Genomic DNA, 21133 nt, shown 5'->3' on the forward strand with positions numbered 1-21133 from the left:
AAGGGAACATGGAGAAGAAGTAAACAGCGACTACACGCATACTCATTATTTTCGCCACGACACATACATATTACATACATATTTTCAACACTCCTTCTCAATGCAATATGTCAACCCTTACGGATAATATTTTTATCTTAATTCCAAAATCAAAATACATTTTTGTTATTTTAAACCCATTCCTTGGATACACTTTTCATGTTTAAATCTATTCAAATTCTTGGTTAGAACATCTGCCTTCATGTTTTCTGTGGCTACATAATTAACTTCTATTATATTGTTCTTATACAATTCTCTTATATAATGATATTTTATATCTATATGCTTACTACGTGCATGGAAAGTTTCATTTTTCACCAAGCACTGGGAACTCTGGTTGTCGCTATAAACCTTAGTTGCCTGTGTTTCACCAAAACCCATTTCGTTGACCAATTTCCGAACATACGCCACTTCCTTCGCTGCCATGGAAAGTGCCACATACTCTGACTCTGTGCTGCTTAGGGAAACCACTGATTGTTTCTTTGAGTCCCACGTAAAGGCAGCTCCTGCAGCAATACATGCCCATCCAGTAAAGGATTTTCGGTCCGTGGTGTCACCAGCCCAATCCGCGTCAACATAGCAATGTATAGACACACCAGTACGCTCGTAGTGTAACTGCAAATCAGCTGTGCCGCTCAAGTATCGCAGAACTCGCTTTGCACCTGCTTCGTGCTCTTTATGTGGGCCATCTTCAAAGAAAAAAAATCAGTCTGCGGGCTCTCAGCTCTCAGCGAGAACTTAGCGGCATCCAGCCAATGGAGGAGACAGTAGTGGCTTCGCCACAGCAGCCATGCCTTCGTCGTTCCGTGCGTCTAGCGAGTAGGATGCGTTCGCAGAACTGTGAAGCCATTCCCAAGGTGATGAATTTGCGGGGTGACACGCGGCTGGCGGGAATCCGGAAACATGCCACCTCCGTTGTTGTGGAAAACGGGACGATACTGCGCCTTCAAAGTGCAGTGCAAAAGAAACCAATGGCCAATAATACTAAATGTTTACTGGGCCCATAACCTATTCGTTTCAAGTATTTATTGTGACTGATCTAGAGTACAATGTTACTGCACGCAGGCAGCCAAATTACACGCTAAAGAGGATAACACAATAAGAAAAAAAAGCTTTTGGTTACCGCGACCAAAAGAGGGAGACACAGTGCATTGACTTTATTACATATTATTATATATATGTCGAAGAGTCATCAGGATGCCCTTCTTCCTCTTCACTACTCTCGTTATGGTTCGCGCGACGTTTTCTGGCGCTTGAGCGAGGCATGTCTGTTATGCGTAACGATCGAAAACTGACTGACTGATCTCTTCTTCACAAAATCAGAATTATGCGTAGTTCTTGACTTTACATGCAATACCAACACAATTATGACAGTTGTTCTAGTCCGCATACACCAATACTTATGCACACCGCATTTTTCTGTATGCTTCTCGCTTTCGTACAGACATCTACTTCCCCCCGCTCCTACCCGCGACCAGACTACGTTCGGCAGAAACTCTAACGGTTGTCTGCCGCGCATCAGAAAAATAAAAAGAGGCGTCTGCATGGCGCGTGCCAAGCAGAAACACGAAATTTCGTTTCATTTAAATGATCTGCGACATATACATACATATTACATACACATTTTCAACACTCCTTCTCAATGCAATATGTCAACCCTTACGGATAATATTTTTATCTTAATTCCAAAATCAAAATACATTTTTGTTATTTTAAACAGATTCCTTGGATACCCTTTTCATGTTTAAATCTATTCAAATTCTTGGTTAGAACATCTGCCATCATGTTTTCTGTGGGTACATAATTAACTTCTATTATATTGTTCTTATACAATTCTCTTATATAATGATATTTTATATCTATATGCTTACTACGTGCATGGAAAGTTTCATTTTTCACCAAGCACTGGGAACTCTGGTTGTCGCTATAAACCTTAGTTGCCTGTGTTTCACCAAAACCCATTTCGTTGACCAATTTCCGAACATACGCCACTTCCTTCGCTGCCATGGAAAGTGCCACATACTCTGACTCTGTGCTGCTTAGGGAAACCACTGATTGTTTCTTTGAGTCCCACGTAAAGGCAGCTCCTGCAGCAATACATGCCCATCCAGTAAAGGATTTTCGGTCCGTGGTGTCACCAGCCCAATCCGCGTCAACATAGCAATGTATAGGCACACCAGTACGCTCGTAGTGTAACTGCAAATCAGGTGTGCCCCTCAAGTATTGCAGAACTCGCTTTGCACCGGCTTCGTGCTCTTTATGTGGGCCATCTTCAAAGAAAAAAAAATCAGTCTGCGGGCTCTCAGCTCTCAGCGAGAACTTAGCGGCATCCAGCCAATGGAGGAGACAGTAGTGTATATACATACATATTACATACATATTTTCAACATTAACCAATTAAAAATTTGTATTTTCTGAGAGCTTTGCAGACTTGTAGGTTTGTTAAAAAGGGGCGCGGCGATTTTTTGAATGTATGTATGTAAATAAAACCTGTGCTGGTTAGGCATCATCATTTTTGGTCTCATCCTTCTATGACTTATAAATATGTACACGTGTACATAGCATTTAGTTTTCATAGCTAAGCAAGTCAATTTTAATGAATCTAGCCAAATTTTAAGTTTTACCAGGACATGATCAGAAGCATAAAGAGTGCACCTGGCTCCTTTATAACTGTGGTAAGGTGATCGATACGCCCCCTCAGAGTCCTGACCTTAACCCCATTGAAAATTCGTAGACCTACTTAAAGAAGAAGGTGGCAAAAAGGGTCCTAAAACACGACAAACCTTATGACTGCAATAGTCAAATAGTGGAAAAAGATGCCAAGATCTTGAATATGACCTACAAAAACGTAACCATTCCATAAAAACAGTCTCCAACTTGTAGACAAAGTCAATGGGGAACATACTACGTACTAAAACTTTTAAAATTTTAATTAAATAATTTAAAATTTTAGGATTAAACTTCGATTTAGTGTTTTGTGTAAAGAGTTTCTTGACAGTCTCAAAAGTGTGTAAACTTGGAATTTGTGGTTTATTTTCTTGTATAATTAATATTTTTAATTTATTTTTTGATTTATAAGTAAAATAAATATTGTTTAATTATATTATATAAAAAAATTGCGTTTAATTAAGCCAAAAACCCTTAATTTTTAGCTTTAAAGTCAAAAATTCAACTTATTTCACAGTGTGTAAACAGTTTCTTGACAAACTGTATATCTAATATTTTTAATTTTTTTTTTATTTATAAGTAAAATAAATATTGTTTAATTATATTAAAAAAAAAATTCCGTTTAATTAAGCAAATAACCCTTAATTTTTACCTTTAAAGTCAAAAATTCAACATATTTCACAGTTTGTAAACTTGATAAACTGTATGTAATAGTCTTGGCTTTCCTCATATGTACATATGTATGTAAATATGTAAAATAAGTCGCAACTAAATTCTAATACACTTCTCAGTCTTAAATTAATTTTATCGTATATTAAAACAGAAGAAAGTCCGTTAATCGTTGATTTCGTTAACTAAAAGTACAAAATAATCTTTAATCTTTAGAAACGCAGCAATGTTTTGGCGGCATACGCATAACAAAGCGCTTCGATTATCTTTATCATAAGTTATTTAAGCAGCCGTATTTATAAAGAAATTTCCAAAATAAAGCGAATATTCTAGAATCCCAAAACAAACTGGTTATTGTGGTAGGTCATTTGTTTGGCAGAAAGAAAACTCGAGAAATTTCTCTGGCCGTTATTCGTTATTGTCTCTTTTCTTTTTGGGTCTCTCCCTCTCTGCACTAATGCTCTCTCACTCTGTCACACAGTAAACGACATACTGCTCTCGTTGGTTCGAGAGAGCGCGCCTCGAATGTTCGCGAAAAGAGCGCCGGAGTATAAATAGAGGCGCTTCGTCTACGGAGCGACAATTCAATTCAAACAAGCAAAGTGAACACGTCGCTAAGCGAAAGCTAAGCAAATAAACAAGCGCAGCTGAACAAGCTAAACAATCTGCAGTAAAGTGCAAGTTAAAGTGAATCAATTATAAGTAACCAGCAACCAAGTAAATCAACTGCAACTACTGAAATCTGCCAAGAAGTAATTATTGAATACCAGAAGAGAACTCTGAATACTTTCAACAAGTTACCGAGAAAGAAGAACTCACACACAATGCCTGCTATTGGAATCGATCTGGGCACCACCTACTCCTGCGTGGGTGTCTACCAGCATGGCAAGGTTGAGATTATCGCCAATGACCAGGGCAACCGCACCACGCCGTCCTACGTGGCTTTCACAGACTCGGAACGCCTCATTGGTGATCCGGCCAAGAACCAGGTGGCCATGAACCCCAGAAACACAGTGTTTGACGCCAAGCGACTCATCGGCCGAAAATACGACGATCCCAAAATCGCAGAGGACATGAAGCACTGGCCTTTCAAAGTTGTAAGCGACGGCGGAAAGCCCAAGATCGGGGTGGAGTATAAGGGTGAGTCCAAGAGATTTGCTCCCGAGGAGATCAGTTCGATGGTGCTGACCAAGATGAAGGAGACGGCGGAGGCGTATCTGGGCGAGAGCATCACGGATGCAGTCATCACAGTTCCAGCTTACTTCAACGACTCTCAGCGCCAGGCTACCAAAGACGCCGGTCACATCGCCGGCCTGAATGTGCTCCGCATCATCAATGAGCCCACGGCGGCAGCATTGGCCTACGGACTGGACAAGAATCTCAAGGATGAGCGCAATGTGCTTATCTTCGACTTGGGCGGCGGCACCTTCGATGTCTCCATCCTGACCATCGACGAGGGATCTCTGTTCGAGGTGCGCTCCACAGCCGGAGACACACACTTGGGCGGCGAGGACTTTGACAACCGGCTAGTCACCCACCTGGCGGAGGAGTTCAAGCGCAAGTACAAGAAGGATCTGCGCTCCAACCCTCGCGCCCTACGACGCCTCAGAACAGCAGCTGAACGGGCCAAGCGCACACTCTCCTCTAGCACGGAGGCCACCATCGAGATCGACGCATTGTTTGAGGGCCAAGACTTCTACACCAAAGTAAGCCGTGCCAGGTTTGAGGAGCTGTGCGCGGACCTCTTCCGCAACACCCTGCAGCCTGTGGAGAAGGCCCTCAACGATGCCAAGATGGACAAGGGTCAGATCCACGACATCGTGCTCGTCGGCGGATCCACTCGCATTCCCAAGGTGCAAAGTCTGCTGCAGGAGTTCTTCCACGGCAAGAACCTCAACCTATCCATCAACCCAGACGAGGCAGTGGCATACGGAGCTGCTGTGCAGGCCGCTATCCTCAGCGGAGACCAGAGCGGCAAGATCCAGGACGTGCTGCTGGTGGACGTGGCCCCACTTTCATTGGGAATTGAGACCGCTGGAGGTGTAATGACCAAGCTGATCGAGCGCAACTGTCGCATTCCGTGCAAGCAGACTAAGACGTTCTCCACGTACTCGGACAACCAGCCCGGAGTCTCCATCCAGGTGTATGAGGGCGAACGTGCGATGACGAAGGACAACAATGCATTGGGCACCTTCGATCTGTCCGGCATTCCACCTGCACCAAGGGGTGTGCCCCAGATAGAAGTAACCTTCGACTTGGACGCCAATGGAATCCTGAACGTCAGCGCCAAGGAGATGAGCACGGGCAAGGCCAAGAACATCACGATCAAGAACGACAAGGGACGCCTCTCGCAGGCCGAGATTGATCGCATGGTGAACGAGGCTGAGAAGTACGCCGACGAGGACGAAAAGCATCGCCAGCGCATAACCTCTAGAAATGCTCTGGAGAGCTACGTATTCAACGTAAAGCAGTCCGTGGAGCAGGCGCCCGCTGGCAAACTGGACGAGGCCGACAAGAACTCCGTCCTGGACAAGTGCAACGAAACTATTCGATGGCTGGACAGCAACACCACCGCCGAGAAGGAGGAGTTCGACCACAAGATGGAGGAGCTCACTCGCCACTGCTCCCCTATCATGACCAAGATGCATCAGCAGGGAGCGGGAGCAGCTGGGGGTCCGGGAGCCAACTGTGGCCAACAGGCCGGAGGATTTGGCGGCTACTCTGGACCCACAGTCGAGGAGGTCGACTAAAGCCAAATAGAAAATTATTCAGTTCCTGGCTTAAGTTTTTAAAAGTGATATTATTTATTTGGTTGTAACCAACCAAAAGAATGTAAATAACTAATACATAATTATGTTAGTTTTAAGTTAGCAACAAATTGATTTTAGCTATATTAGCTACTTGGTTAATAAATAGAATATATTTATTTAAAGATAATTGCGTTTTTATTGTCAGGGAGTGAGTTTGCTTAAAAACTCGTTTAGATCTGTCCTCGAGAAATTATTTATTTAAATGCGATGGAGAGTTGGCGCCGAATCGAAAACTTTACGCGCTTAAAAGCACGAGTTGGCATCCCTATTAAACAGCTGTTCGTGAAGATATGCAGTGCAAACGAAAAACCCGCCTACAAATATTGTTATTTTGATTAGATTACGGATTACAAAATGGAACCGCCGTTCGCCCCGCTAAGTGAGTCCTGCACCAAGGCGCTGGGCGACAAGGTGTACGAGAAACGTAAGCTGGCCTCGCAGGAGATCCGTCATCCCAATTGGGAAATGTAATCTTTGCCAGAATGGTTACGGAGTTCAACAACAAAAACAACTATAGAAATAATAGCCTTTCCTTTCCTCATATGTATGTAAATATGTAAAATAAGTCGCAACTAAATTCTAATACACTTCTCAGTCTTAAATTAATTTTATCGTCTATTAAAACAGAAGAAAGTCCGTTAATCGTTGATTTCGTTAACTAAAAGTACAAAATAATCTTTAATCTTTAGAAACGCAGCAATGTTTTGGCGGCATACGCATAACAAAGCGCTTCGATTATCTTTATCATAAGTTATTTAAGCAGCCGTATTTATAAAGAAATTTCCAAAATAAAGCGAATATTCTAGAATCCCAAAACAAACTGGTTATTGTGGTAGGTCATTTGTTTGGCAGAAAGAAAACTCGAGAAATTTCTCTGGCCGTTATTCGTTATTGTCTCTTTTCTTTTTGGGTCTCTCCCTCTCTGCACTAATGCTCTCTCACTCTGTCACACAGTAAACGACATACTGCTCTCGTTGGTTCGAGAGAGCGCGCCTCGAATGTTCGCGAAAAGAGCGCCGGAGTATAAATAGAGGCGCTTCGTCTACGGAGCGACAATTCAATTCAAACAAGCAAAGTGAACACGTCGCTAAGCGAAAGCTAAGCAAATAAACAAGCGCAGCTGAACAAGCTAAACAATCTGCAGTAAAGTGCAAGTTAAAGTGAATCAATTAAAAGTAACCAGCAACCAAGTAAATCAACTGCAACTACTGAAATCTGCCAAGAAGTAATTATTGAATACAAGAAGAGAACTCTGAATACTTTCAACAAGTTACCGAGAAAGAAGAACTCACACACAATGCCTGCTATTGGAATCGATCTGGGCACCACCTACTCCTGCGTGGGTGTCTACCAGCATGGCAAGGTTGAGATTATCGCCAATGACCAGGGCAACCGCACCACGCCGTCCTACGTGGCTTTCACAGACTCGGAACGCCTCATTGGTGATCCGGCCAAGAACCAGGTGGCCATGAACCCCAGAAACACAGTGTTTGACGCCAAGCGACTCATCGGCCGAAAATACGACGATCCCAAAATCGCAGAGGACATGAAGCACTGGCCTTTCAAAGTTGTAAGCGACGGCGGAAAGCCCAAGATCGGGGTGGAGTATAAGGGTGAGTCCAAGAGATTTGCTCCCGAGGAGATCAGTTCGATGGTGCTGACCAAGATGAAGGAGACGGCGGAGGCGTATCTGGGCGAGAGCATCACGGATGCAGTCATCACAGTTCCAGCTTACTTCAACGACTCTCAGCGCCAGGCTACCAAAGACGCCGGTCACATCGCCGGCCTGAATGTGCTCCGCATCATCAATGAGCCCACGGCGGCAGCATTGGCCTACGGACTGGACAAGAACCTCAAGGGTGAGCGCAATGTGCTTATCTTCGACTTGGGCGGCGGCACCTTCGATGTCTCCATCCTGACCATCGACGAGGGATCTCTGTTCGAGGTGCGCTCCACAGCCGGAGACACACACTTGGGCGGCGAGGACTTTGACAACCGGCTAGTCACCCACCTGGCGGAGGAGTTCAAGCGCAAGTACAAGAAGGATCTGCGCTCCAACCCTCGCGCCCTACGACGCCTCAGAACAGCAGCTGAACGGGCCAAGCGCACACTCTCCTCTAGCACGGAGGCCACCATCGAGATCGACGCATTGTTTGAGGGCCAAGACTTCTACACCAAAGTAAGCCGTGCCAGGTTTGAGGAGCTGTGCGCGGACCTCTTCCGCAACACCCTGCAGCCTGTGGAGAAGGCCCTCAACGATGCCAAGATGGACAAGGGTCAGATCCACGACATCGTGCTCGTCGGCGGATCCACTCGCATTCCCAAGGTGCAAAGTCTGCTGCAGGAGTTCTTCCACGGCAAGAACCTCAACCTATCCATCAACCCAGACGAGGCAGTGGCATACGGAGCTGCTGTGCAGGCCGCTATCCTCAGCGGAGACCAGAGCGGCAAGATCCAGGACGTGCTGCTGGTGGACGTGGCCCCACTTTCATTGGGAATTGAGACCGCTGGAGGTGTAATGACCAAGCTGATCGAGCGCAACTGTCGCATTCCGTGCAAGCAGACTAAGACGTTCTCCACGTACTCGGACAACCAGCCCGGAGTCTCCATCCAGGTGTATGAGGGCGAACGTGCGATGACGAAGGACAACAATGCATTGGGCACATTCGATCTGTCCGGCATTCCACCTGCACCAAGGGGTGTGCCCCAGATAGAAGTAACCTTCGACTTGGACGCCAATGGAATCCTGAACGTCAGCGCCAAGGAGATGAGCACGGGCAAGGCCAAGAACATCACGATCAAGAACGACAAGGGACGCCTCTCGCAGGCCGAGATTGATCGCATGGTGAACGAGGCTGAGAAGTACGCCGACGAGGACGAAAAGCATCGCCAGCGCATAACCTCTAGAAATGCTCTGGAGAGCTACGTATTCAACGTAAAGCAGTCCGTGGAGCAGGCGCCCGCTGGCAAACTGGACGAGGCCGACAAGAACTCCGTCCTGGACAAGTGCAACGAAACTATTCGATGGCTGGACAGCAACACCACCGCCGAGAAGGAGGAGTTCGACCACAAGATGGAGGAGCTCACTCGCCACTGCTCCCCTATCATGACCAAGATGCATCAGCAGGGAGCGGGAGCAGCTGGGGGTCCGGGAGCCAACTGTGGCCAACAGGCCGGAGGATTTGGCGGCTACTCTGGACCCACAGTCGAGGAGGTCGACTAAAGCCAAATAGAAAATTATTCAGTTCCTGGCTTAAGTTTTTAAAAGTGATATTATTTATTTGGTTGTAACCAACCAAAAGAATGTAAATAACTAATACATAATTATGTTAGTTTTAAGTTAGCAACAAATTGATTTTAGCTATATTAGCTACTTGGTTAATAAATAGAATATATTTATTTAAAGATAATTGCGTTTTTATTGTCAGGGAGTGAGTTTGCTTAAAAACTCGTTTAGATCTGTCCTCGAGAAATTATTTATTTAAATGCGATGGAGAGTTGGCGCCGAATCGAAAACTTTACGCGCTTAAAAGCACGAGTTGGCATCCCTATTAAACAGCTGTTCGTGAAGATATGCAGTGCAAACGAAAAACCCGCCTACAAATATTGTTATTTTGATTAGATTACGGATTACAAAATGGAACCGCCGTTCGCCCCGCTAAGTGAGTCCTGCACCAAGGCGCTGGGCGACAAGGTGTACGAGAAACGTAAGCTGGCCTCGCAGGAGATCCGTCATCCCAATTGGGAAATGTAATCTTTGCCAGAATGGTTACGGAGTTCAACAACAAAAACAACTATAGAAATAATAGCCTTTCCTTTCCTCATATGTATGTAAATATGTAAAATAAGTCGCAACTAAATTCTAATACACTTCTCAGTCTTAAATTAATTTTATCGTCTATTAAAACAGAAGAAAGTCCGTTAATCGTTGATTTCGTTAACTAAAAGTACAAAATAATCTTTAATCTTTAGAAACGCAGCAATGTTTTGGCGGCATACGCATAACAAAGCGCTTCGATTATCTTTATCATAAGTTATTTAAGCAGCCGTATTTATAAAGAAATTTCCAAAATAAAGCGAATATTCTAGAATCCCAAAACAAACTGGTTATTGTGGTAGGTCATTTGTTTGGCAGAAAGAAAACTCGAGAAATTTCTCTGGCCGTTATTCGTTATTGTCTCTTTTCTTTTTGGGTCTCTCCCTCTCTGCACTAATGCTCTCTCACTCTGTCACACAGTAAACGACATACTGCTCTCGTTGGTTCGAGAGAGCGCGCCTCGAATGTTCGCGAAAAGAGCGCCGGAGTATAAATAGAGGCGCTTCGTCTACGGAGCGACAATTCAATTCAAACAAGCAAAGTGAACACGTCGCTAAGCGAAAGCTAAGCAAATAAACAAGCGCAGCTGAACAAGCTAAACAATCTGCAGTAAAGTGCAAGTTAAAGTGAATCAATTATAAGTAACCAGCAACCAAGTAAATCAACTGCAACTACTGAAATCTGCCAAGAAGTAATTATTGAATACCAGAAGAGAACTCTGAATACTTTCAACAAGTTACCGAGAAAGAAGAACTCACACACAATGCCTGCTATTGGAATCGATCTGGGCACCACCTACTCCTGCGTGGGTGTCTACCAGCATGGCAAGGTTGAGATTATCGCCAATGACCAGGGCAACCGCACCACGCCGTCCTACGTGGCTTTCACAGACTCGGAACGCCTCATTGGTGATCCGGCCAAGAACCAGGTGGCCATGAACCCCAGAAACACAGTGTTTGACGCCAAGCGACTCATCGGCCGAAAATACGACGATCCCAAAATCGCAGAGGACATGAAGCACTGGCCTTTCAAAGTTGTAAGCGACGGCGGAAAGCCCAAGATCGGGGTGGAGTATAAGGGTGAGTCCAAGAGATTTGCTCCCGAGGAGATCAGTTCGATGGTGCTGACCAAGATGAAGGAGACGGCGGAGGCGTATCTGGGCGAGAGCATCACGGATGCAGTCATCACAGTTCCAGCTTACTTCAACGACTCTCAGCGCCAGGCTACCAAAGACGCCGGTCACATCGCCGGCCTGAATGTGCTCCGCATCATCAATGAGCCCACGGCGGCAGCATTGGCCTACGGACTGGACAAGAACCTCAAGGGTGAGCGCAATGTGCTTATCTTCGACTTGGGCGGCGGCACCTTCGATGTCTCCATCCTGACCATCGACGAGGGATCTCTGTTCGAGGTGCGCTCCACAGCCGGAGACACACACTTGGGCGGCGAGGACTTTGACAACCGGCTAGTCACCCACCTGGCGGAGGAGTTCAAGCGCAAGTACAAGAAGGATCTGCGCTCCAACCCTCGCGCCCTACGACGCCTCAGAACAGCAGCTGAACGGGCCAAGCGCACACTCTCCTCTAGCACGGAGGCCACCATCGAGATCGACGCATTGTTTGAGGGCCAAGACTTCTACACCAAAGTAAGCCGTGCCAGGTTTGAGGAGCTGTGCGCGGACCTCTTCCGCAACACCCTGCAGCCTGTGGAGAAGGCCCTCAACGATGCCAAGATGGACAAGGGTCAGATCCACGACATCGTACTCGTCGGCGGATCCACTCGCATTCCCAAGGTGCAAAGTCTGCTGCAGGAGTTCTTCCACGGCAAGAACCTCAACCTATCCATCAACCCAGACGAGGCAGTGGCATACGGAGCTGCTGTGCAGGCCGCTATCCTCAGCGGAGACCAGAGCGGCAAGATCCAGGACGTGCTGCTGGTGGACGTGGCCCCACTTTCATTGGGAATTGAGACCGCTGGAGGTGTAATGACCAAGCTGATCGAGCGCAACTGTCGCATTCCGTGCAAGCAGACTAAGACGTTCTCCACGTACTCGGACAACCAGCCCGGAGTCTCCATCCAGGTGTATGAGGGCGAACGTGCGATGACGAAGGACAACAATGCATTGGGCACCTTCGATCTGTCCGGCATTCCACCTGCACCAAGGGGTGTGCCCCAGATAGAAGTAACCTTCGACTTGGACGCCAATGGAATCCTGAACGTCAGCGCCAAGGAGATGAGCACGGGCAAGGCCAAGAACATCACGATCAAGAACGACAAGGGACGCCTCTCGCAGGCCGAGATTGATCGCATGGTGAACGAGGCTGAGAAGTACGCCGACGAGGACGAAAAGCATCGCCAGCGCATAACCTCTAGAAATGCTCTGGAGAGCTACGTGTTCAACGTAAAGCAGTCCGTGGAGCAGGCGCCCGCTGGCAAACTGGACGAGGCCGACAAGAACTCCGTCCTGGACAAGTGCAACGAAACTATTCGATGGCTGGACAGCAACACCACCGCCGAGAAGGAGGAGTTCGACCACAAGATGGAGGAGCTCACTCGCCACTGCTCCCCTATCATGACCAAGATGCATCAGCAGGGAGCGGGAGCAGCTGGGGGTCCGGGAGCCAACTGTGGCCAACAGGCCGGAGGATTTGGCGGCTACTCTGGACCCACAGTCGAGGAGGTCGACTAAAGCCAATAAGAAAATTATTTCGGCTTAAGTTTTTAAAAGTGATCTTAATAGTTGAGTGCCATAAAAAAATGTACATATCTTCAACTATAGTATTATACTCATATGTTAGCAACCCATTGTTTTAACTACAAATAATAGCAAAAATAATAATAAATGCAATACTCTTAAGCATTATAAGTAAATTATTTGAATAAAATAAGAAAATAAGTATTAAATGTACATGACGATTTTTAATTTAAACTTAAATCGCGTTCTTAAGATTCGAATGTTCATTTCGAAACTTTGCTTTGGAAGTTTTCTCGTTTGAATTGTTTTTAAAACACGTTAGTTTCACACTTTAATTTGCAATATTTTAGTTCAGCAAGTACATTGAAATACATAGCGATACATGACCCTAAATACTTAGATACACAATACATTGTACAGATGTTTAGACGGGATGCATTTCCTACTCAATGCAAGCCAATTCAACTAGAAATACAATCAATTTCCTTTACTATCACAAAAGTCGTCGCAACTCAGGAGAGAGGTGAATCCAAATAGAAATCGAACTAACTAAATTGAAATAAGTGAATCGTTTTTGCAGCGAATGGCGAAATTTCCTACAGCTTGCCAATTGTTTTGGTTGTTCGCAGTTCATTCTTTTTACTCATTGGTAAGATTGTCTTTCTGCATGAAAATTCATAACGTCAGCTACACAATTCTCTTCCATTCAATATTTTGTCCATACATAATTTCGATTGCGTAATTTGTAATTTTCAATAACTCTGTTATGTAGATTTGGTTTGCTAGTTTTCTAGGTTACATATGTATGATACTTAGAGCTAGAGGTAACATTATGGGATTGCACTTTTTCCATGATTTAGGCTAGTTCTATCTGTAACAACATTAAAAAGTGTGTTTAATATGAAATAAAAGCAGGGAGTTCATTCCGCTCAGGATTTGCAATCCTAATATACGATGATGACACATGTGAATAATCCAATTTTGGATCGTATTAATACTCCAAAAATCGATGGAAAAAGTGTTTCGCCTTCGACAAGCCGAAGTGGTGTACATAATTCTTAGATGATTCATTTGACAACATTTCACTTGAAGTTGGAACTTTTCTACGCAAAGAGTCGCTCGATTTCTAATTGGCTTTCGCTCTGCCATATATGTATAGTTATTACGTATATCTTCTGTTTAGTTGGACAAACAACACTTATATATGGATAGTATAGTTCCGGGGCAGCATTGTCCCTGCAGCCGCGGCTTGGCGGGCTTAGAACACAACTTTAATTTAAATTCCCTATCGTTGCTTAAACGAAATTGTACACGTATACATAAACACACATCGAGTATTGCTTAGCTTCAAGGATTATGCTAGCTATATCCTGGCACAAATGCCACTGGTATGGCCGTTGCTCTTGTTACTTCTCTTCACTTCAGCTGGTGTTTTCCCTCCTTGGGCACATATACATGTGCGACGATTCACTCAAGTATTAAATATCACTTATAGGGGCATTGTTCCGCATCCACGAGGGTGGACGAAGCAGGAATGTGGCCGGGATGCAGACGCTATCCGGTCTAGACGTAGTAGGCGTTGTACGGATTTCGTTTCTCCAGACAGGGCAGCACACACTCCAGCGTATTGCGGAATGCCTCGCGAAAATCGCGATTAAAGTAGGCGTATATAAGCGGATTTAGCGTGGAGTTGAAGTAACCGATCCAGAATAACACCACCACGAGCACATCGGGACATGGGCAGGCCGGACCGCAGAGCGATGTGATGACATACCTGGAAGGAGGAGTGAGAATCACATGAATATGAGTCACCAGAAAAAGAAGAATAAGAAGGCCAACAATGGATTACGGATGGCGGTACCACATCCGTACGGCCTATCTACCGTCACTCACCACAGAAAGAAGGGCAGCCAGCAGAGCAGAAAGACGCCCATGATGATGCCCAGGGTGCGGGCGGCCTTGTGTTCGGCCTTCCATCCTTTGGCCGGTCGCACGGAACCGCCTGTGGGGCAGATAGAGAGTTTAGAAGGGATATGAAAGCTGGCAATTGGCTGATTAAGTTCAATTCGAATCGATTCGTTTCGATCCGCCAGTCTGTTTTTTTTCTTTTGTTGGGTCATAGCAATCGACAGTTTTCTGGTTCATTTCTGTCTGTCTGCGAAAGCACTCGAAAAATGGGTTTCTTTTTAAGTAGTCTATAATATGCTTAATGTGGTATTTGTTGTCTACCTGTTGGATGTGTTTGTTTTATGGTTTATTGCTTCTAGGATGAAATTGTTTATACAGCTAATACTGGAAAGTATAGGTGTTTGCTTAAGCTTTAATCGGCGATACCCTTTTATGTTAACTATGTATGTAAATTAATTGAACTTCAATCAATTAAAATACAGAAAATTTCAAACAAACAAATTTTAAAGAGGTAACTAAACTAATCTTAAAAATTATTAAATATTTTCTCTGTGTGTAAATTGCCAAGAAATGCGGTTTATGTTCGTTTTATTGTGAGAGAAAGATTATGCCGGCATGTTGCGTATACGCCATGTGTGTGGTATCCTTGTTTAACTTTGACATTAGTAATACTTTTGCTGTTATATGTTGTTGGCTATCGATGGCATTTCAAACCCCACACCGCCCCGCTCCCTGCGTCCACCTTGCAAGTGACTGTCATTAAAGTGCTGGAAAGGCCAACATGTGTGCAGTATCTTGGTGCTCGGGCGTGTGGGTGTGCGGGAAAAGCAATAAAAACGAGGCAAACAATTGAAAATATTTACACAGGACACTTGTTATCACAAAGACATACAATCCCCCGCATCCATCCAGTCCAGTGCGCCCGCCCCAAACATAAACATAAACATCACTGGCGGCCAGGAGGAAAAACAAATCAGACAGACAACAGTGAGCAACAGGAAGCAACGGACCATCGCCCTTGTTCACCCATTGCCCATCGCCCATTGCCCATGTTCCCCCATCCAGTTTGCCACCTGGATCCCTTGATGGACGCCACTCGGTGATGGCCACAGCCAGGTGAAATCATAATGCAAAGGCTGTGTGGAGGGAGGCGTAATAAAGCAAAGCAAACGCACGTGCAAACGGAAGCAATTATGTACAGCATGAGAGCAGCGAAAGGTGAAGGATTCGGATACGGATTCGGAGGCAGATTAGGTGGAGGTGGAGACAGCATGAGGTTTCGATGGTGTAACACTCCGGATTCAGTTGCCTAAGCTGGTTAGCTTGGCATCCGGATAAGGAGGTGCCAAAAAACTGGCACTTCTGTGGGTATTTGCCACTAAAGCTGGGGGCTACAAAAATTTGAGGTAGTTCTTTTCGGTTTCATTTCACGGTTGATTTAATGATACTTAGGTTAACCACCGTTGAAATGATTGGGATTGCAGAAATTCAGGGATATCTATTCTAGTATGATTTTTGGTAAGAACGTTAACTAGTTTCAGGTGTATTCAAAAGCTTTCAATTTTAAACATAATAGGTTTAAACATATACGGAACAGTAATATTGATTGTTTTTTGACTGACAGGATATTTCATATGAAATAAATAGATTTTTGATATGTTTGGTCTAATGCAGTGGCATAAAATACGAAGTGAATGGGACTTGATTTGATTAAGATTTTCTGATGATTATATATGTATTGATATAGAGAAACTATAACTATTGGTGTTGTGAAATTAGTGAATTCTGAGTGTGAAATGTATTATAATATAATGCACAAGTTCTGGACTGTGGGAAATCGAATGATTCAGATGGATAATGGGTAGCAATGAGATAGGTGCTGAAGCTGAGACAAGCAGAAAGACAGAGATAGAGAGAGAAGCGGGAGAGAAAGAGCGAAACGTAGAGACTGGGGGAGGAGAGGAGGGGAGATACGACAAGACTCACCGGTTGCACCACAGTGACTGCATCCGGTTTTGAAGCGGCGCTTCCGGTTCTTGCTCTGCTGCCAACATGCTGTGACCGCCGCCGTTCGCTTGTGCCAGAATCGAGTGGAACTGGACGAGGAGGCGGGCCTCTGGCCAAGATCTGGAGTTTGCTCGTGAATACTACGTTTACTACTAGTGGTTACTGTGGTGTCGATTGTGCTGTCGGCGTTGGCGGTTGCGGTTGCGTTTGCGGTGGTGCCGGTGGTGCTGCTGATGTCGGCGCCGCAGAGCGGACACTTGGGCAGCGGACTGGGCACCGCGGCGAAGGTGATGCCGCGGGGCCGCTGCTCAATGATCTCCGCCTCCTCCTCATCCACAAAGATGCAGATGCCGCCGCGTCGGATCAGCGAGGATTTATTGGAAAATTCGTGCTCTGCTTGCAGTTGATTGTTGCATTTTCGTACGATTTCGATTGTCAATTTGGCCATGGCATTTTTGGGGTTTTATTGGTTGGATTTGGTTTTGGAGTAGAAGTAGTTTGTTTGTTTGGTTGGACATAATTTGGTGATTTCGATTTACATATATACACATACAACACACAACGAAATGGCGTGGAAGAGAGATAGATATAAAGAGATAGAGACAAGTAGTAAACAATGTACACAGGGTATTTCACAGGATACGAAAGGACTTCAACTTCTGAGATCACATGCAGCCATGCACCGGCAAACGCAAAGGATCGGGATCGAAAAGGGAATGGATTCAGATTCATTATCGTTGGCTCCCTGTCTCTGGAAGTAGGTCGTCCCTTTCTGTCTTCGTTTGCAGGTGCAACTAACTAAATGCTATACATTATATTATATATATATAGTAAGCTAGTTAACTAAAGTTTCATTCGAAGCATTTGAGTATTACTTTTCCAATGAGGGTTTATAGGTTCTATACATTTTAAAACACTGTATGATTTTTCAGAAATTCGCACCGCTTTTGAAAGGAACTTAAATACACAATTCACAGTTTTCTTCAAGGTAAGAACTATATTTAAATATGGTAAAAGTTCGTATCTTTATTTTAAGATCAAAATTCTAGTAAGACCAGATTCCTTATGTTAAACCCGAATTCAGGCCAATTACTCCTCAAAAAAACAAGGACAAAAGAATGTGCGAAAAAGTTAAGTCAAACATTGAAACACTTGAACTTTTCGTGGAAAACTGACAAAAACAGAACGAATTTCTCTGGGGCAGATATAAATTGTCTTAAAAGAGCTACTTAAATCAAGCACGAGCTATACAGTCTACACAATGACCAAATGGATGACTACTCACTTGCGGAACTGGTGGAAACGCGGCCCATCGGGATGTAGCTGCGACTGTCGCTGTTCTCCTGCGAGAAGTTGATGACATTCACGTCGTAGGTCACCACGGACGCCTGTCTCTTCCGCACAGTTTGGATGCCATCGTAGCCTGCCAGGATGCTGCAGCGGCCTTGGCGGCCACCCACTCCTCCAACGCCACCAGCCCCTCCATTGCCGGAAACGCTCACGTCCGCATCGCCGGCGCTATCTTTGCGCTTGAACAGTGGCGACGTGACATCCCGGTGCTCATCGCCGCATCCCTCAACCGGCGACAGCGTGGAATCGAGTATGATCTCCGGCTTGGGCGATATGTTGGACTGTGAGGCCATTTGGGGATTTGGCTGCGGCACTGGAACGGGCATAGGCAGGCTGGTCACCACATCCAAGGACACAGTGGATGTGTCACTGGGCGTATAACCAGGTGCGGCGGCATGCGGCGGCGGCGATAGGAAGTACACATTGATGGACGCCGACTGCGCGTTGGAAGAGGCGGAAGAGTCCATGGCACCTCCGTTCGGCACGGAAATGGCCGGCGGAGCCGGTGTGTTCGGTGGGGACATCAGATAGTTGGCGCACACCTGGTCACTGAGCGTGCTCAGGCGCTGTGGAGCACCAGCCGGTCGGCCCAGCGGAAAGCTCAGCGAGCGAAAGATCTCGGCCAGTTCCGAGCTGCTGGCAATGAGCAGGCCACTCGGTTCTGGCAATTCTGGCGGCGATAACGATGGTGGCGGCGTGGCCGGCTGCTGGGGCGACTCCCCAAAGCAATCGGCCAGCTGCGCCAACTCGTCGTCGCTCCGAATCCTCTCGGGCGGTGTTTTCAGCTCACTGAAGTCAATCAGCTGTACCCCGTCGCTGAACTGCTGGATCACACTGGCTCCACTCTGCTCGCTGAGCACATTGATGTCCAGCAGGATGTCCGGCTTGTTGGGCGTGGAGTCCGTATCGCTGTGCTGCCGCTGGCGTCTCTCAAGTTTGCGTTCCTTGCCGCCACCGCATCCGTTGTAGCTGTGCGACAATTTCCGGTTCCGGGAGCGCCGGAAGAAGCTGGATCCCTCGGAGTTGGCCTGATGTCGCTTCTTTTCCAGCGTAAAGCACTCGGTGCTCGAGCGTTTCGTCTTCGACAGCAGGGACAGAATGTTGAAGCCCTTCTCCTTCCCGGGCACTGGCTGCTCCGGCAACGCCCGCGATTCACTAATGGTGCGCAGGAACTCCGAATCGCTGGAGGCGAATGCCTTACGCCCACAGGCCGCTGCGCCCGCCTTCAGCCTGATGAAGTCCGTTTCACTGAGGGCAGCGTACTTTCCTCCGCCTGGGCCACTGATAATGGTGCCGCCCGTCTGGCGCTTAAAGTACAGATAGTTGTCCTCTATCAGGCGCTTCAGCTCCTTGTTGTCCTCGGCCAGCGGCAGGTGGGTGTCGTACAGGTCGTTGCCCTCGCTCTCGTCGCTGTTGAGACCACCAAAGACCCGGTACGCAGTGGACTCCGGTTCCGGTTCGCTGTTCCCACTGCCGCTGGTCAGGCTGAGCTGCTGTTGCGGGCCATTGGGATGAGAATGCTCCTTATCGAGCTCCTTCGAAGGGATCATCTTGCCCTCCGTCCATATCTGCGGATTGAACACTGGCGCCGGTGGCTGCAACTGATTGTGGGAGGGCTGCTGTTGCTGCAGTGCCATCATCGAGGGAGCACTGTCCGTGTGGGTGACCTTCTCGTACCGCTCCTGCTCCAAGTCCCTCAGATCGATGCTGCTGCGGCTGAGGCGGCGTGGCGGCGGCGATGGCACTCTCAGTTCATCGCACTCGTCCCTATCGTCGTCCTCGTCGGTGGCCGGCTGCAGCATGTCCTGTGGGCAAAGGACAATCACTCAAAGGGAAGTCATGGTGGCGCATCAATTACGCACAGCCACAAGGGAAAAGGAAAAACTCTCAAGCGGAGTGCTTCCCTCTAGCACCTAATCTAATCGCTCCACATCCGTTCATTGAGGATGGGCAAAAAGCTTTAGAGCAGGATGTCAATGTTGCCCGTTTGTATACATGAACTGCATTGCTTTAAAGTCTTTGTATATTTATTTAGGATACTATCTGGATGTATCAGCAACTTTACCAAATTTTACTCAATAAAAAATAAATAATGTTTTATTCAACTACTAAGAGATCTTCAGAATGGCAAGCAAATGCGAGTACTAAAGCATTTATCGGTTTAATAAAAATAAAACATTTTTAAGTATCTCTAGGTATTTTAGGCATCTTTGGATTAATGTGTATTTTTTCATTTTGAACATCTTTGAAATGTTTATTGTTTATTGAATGATTTATTGAATTTATATCAATAAAATGCAGCAAAATACTCTTTTGGCTTTCAATAAATGACATCTGTATCTTTTCGGTTCAGTAACATTTAGTAACCTTCCAAACTCACCTCCAAGTTACTAAGCGCACTGTGCGTCTCCTCCCGGGCGGATGTGGCATTCAGATCACAGTCACTGGGATGCAGATAGCTCAGGCTGGTGGGCTGCTGGGTGTGGCCCATGTGGACGCTGTTAAGGAGGATGTTGGAGCTGGTGCGGCTGAGGGCCTTGCGTTGACGAATCGCCTCCCTGGAAAACCACAGAGCACAGATCAGCAATTAAGCAAACTCATCCACTACGACCAGCGACCATCGACCATCGACCATCCGGGTAAGAACTCACTTAAAGATGCGCCAGTACATCACCAGCATCACAATGCCGGGTATCCAGAAGCTCACCGAACTGGAGATGAGGGCGTAGGCCTTGTTGACCACAAACGAGCACTGGTCCGGATGCAGGGAAATCTCCCGCAGGTGCTCCTCCGTCGTGTACCAGCCCAGAAAGATGGGCGTGAAGGATATGAGGGCGGGCAGGATCCACACATTGGCGAGCATGAAGCAGACCGTTTTGTGTGTCATATTCAATGGATACTCCAGTGGACGCACAATGGCGTAGTATCTGTTAAAAAGAAGAGGGGGTCATCTTTATTAATGGAAATGAATTGCGGACAGGTCCTCCGCACAAAGGTGCCAGGTGGCTTTCAGCCATTTCCTCCTTCTCCTCCTCCTCCTTTTGGCTTACTAATTGATTATCGCTCTTTGGTTGGCTGAATAATTGTGTTTCGGTACTCAGGTTGCCATGCACAGAAATCGATTTATTAACCTTTTAAAGATCATGTTGCATTTAAATGAAGGATAAATGC

General features: G+C 46.2%; 4 protein-coding genes and 2 pseudogenes across 7 annotated transcripts in view, besides 7 other annotated features; 5 read left to right on the forward strand and 1 right to left on the reverse strand.

The window, feature by feature from the left end:
• Positions 1 to 61: part of a mobile genetic element that runs on past the window's edge.
• Positions 1 to 727: part of a mobile genetic element that runs on past the window's edge.
• Positions 728 to 1034: 307 nt separating this feature from the next.
• Positions 1035 to 2308: a mobile genetic element.
• Positions 1218 to 1638: a mobile genetic element.
• An 86-nt stretch (positions 2309 to 2394) lies between the features above and the next one.
• Positions 2395 to 2428: a mobile genetic element.
• Positions 2429 to 2643: 215 nt separating this feature from the next.
• Positions 2644 to 3249: a mobile genetic element.
• Positions 3250 to 3410: a mobile genetic element.
• Positions 3411 to 3957: 547 nt separating this feature from the next.
• Positions 3958 to 6304, forward strand: Hsp70Bbb (Heat shock protein 70 Bbb). Its single transcript, NM_176486.2, has one exon. It carries the CDS (start codon positions 4200 to 4202, stop codon positions 6123 to 6125), a length of 1926 nt encoding a protein of 641 aa, NP_788663.1. The 5' UTR covers positions 3958 to 4199; the 3' UTR covers positions 6126 to 6304.
• A 120-nt stretch (positions 6305 to 6424) lies between these two features.
• Positions 6425 to 6698, forward strand: CR46154 (annotated as a pseudogene).
• A 542-nt stretch (positions 6699 to 7240) lies between these two features.
• On the forward strand, positions 7241 to 9587 carry Hsp70Bb (Heat shock protein 70 Bb). Its single transcript, NM_080188.3, has one exon. It carries the CDS (start codon positions 7483 to 7485, stop codon positions 9406 to 9408), a length of 1926 nt encoding a protein of 641 aa, NP_524927.2. The 5' UTR covers positions 7241 to 7482; the 3' UTR covers positions 9409 to 9587.
• A 120-nt stretch (positions 9588 to 9707) lies between these two features.
• Positions 9708 to 9981, forward strand: CR46155 (annotated as a pseudogene).
• Positions 9982 to 10523: 542 nt separating this feature from the next.
• On the forward strand, positions 10524 to 12909 carry Hsp70Bc (Heat shock protein 70 Bc). The gene has a single exon (NM_141952.2). The coding sequence runs from the start codon at positions 10766 to 10768 to the stop codon at positions 12689 to 12691; it is 1926 nt and encodes a 641-aa protein (NP_650209.1). The 5' UTR covers positions 10524 to 10765; the 3' UTR covers positions 12692 to 12909.
• Positions 12910 to 13017: 108 nt separating this feature from the next.
• Octbeta3R (Octopamine beta3 receptor) overlaps positions 13018 to 21133 on the reverse strand; it is a 36660-nt gene continuing 28544 nt past the window's right edge. The window contains exons 5-10 of one of the 4 annotated variants that reach the window (NM_001038959.3): positions 20614 to 20889; positions 20343 to 20520; positions 17898 to 19767; positions 16592 to 17005; positions 14591 to 14699; positions 13018 to 14471 (exon numbers count right to left, since the gene is read on the reverse strand). In NM_001038959.3, the coding sequence (NP_001034048.2) occupies positions 14261 to 14471; positions 14591 to 14699; positions 16592 to 17005; positions 17898 to 19767; positions 20343 to 20520; positions 20614 to 20889 (3058 nt within the window). In that variant the 3' untranslated portion in view covers positions 13018 to 14260. The remainder of the gene's footprint in view (positions 14472 to 14590; positions 14700 to 16591; positions 17006 to 17897; positions 19768 to 20342; positions 20521 to 20613; positions 20890 to 21133) is intronic. The other 3 variants (NM_141953.3, NM_001038954.2, NM_001038957.3) reach the window with 3 other exon arrangements.

The sequence above is a fragment of the Drosophila melanogaster genome, chromosome 3R (assembly GCF_000001215.4).
Source record: "Drosophila melanogaster chromosome 3R".
In the NCBI taxonomy this organism is placed as follows: Eukaryota; Metazoa; Arthropoda; class Insecta; order Diptera; family Drosophilidae; genus Drosophila; species Drosophila melanogaster.

What these genes read in the sequence shown, in the direction of transcription:
- Hsp70Bbb (NM_176486.2), top strand. Translation starts at nt 4,200, where the DNA reads ATGCCTGCTATTGGAATCGATCTGGGCACCACCTACTCCTGCGTGGGT.
- Hsp70Bb (NM_080188.3), top strand. Translation starts at nt 7,483, where the DNA reads ATGCCTGCTATTGGAATCGATCTGGGCACCACCTACTCCTGCGTGGGT.
- Hsp70Bc (NM_141952.2), top strand. Translation starts at nt 10,766, where the DNA reads ATGCCTGCTATTGGAATCGATCTGGGCACCACCTACTCCTGCGTGGGT.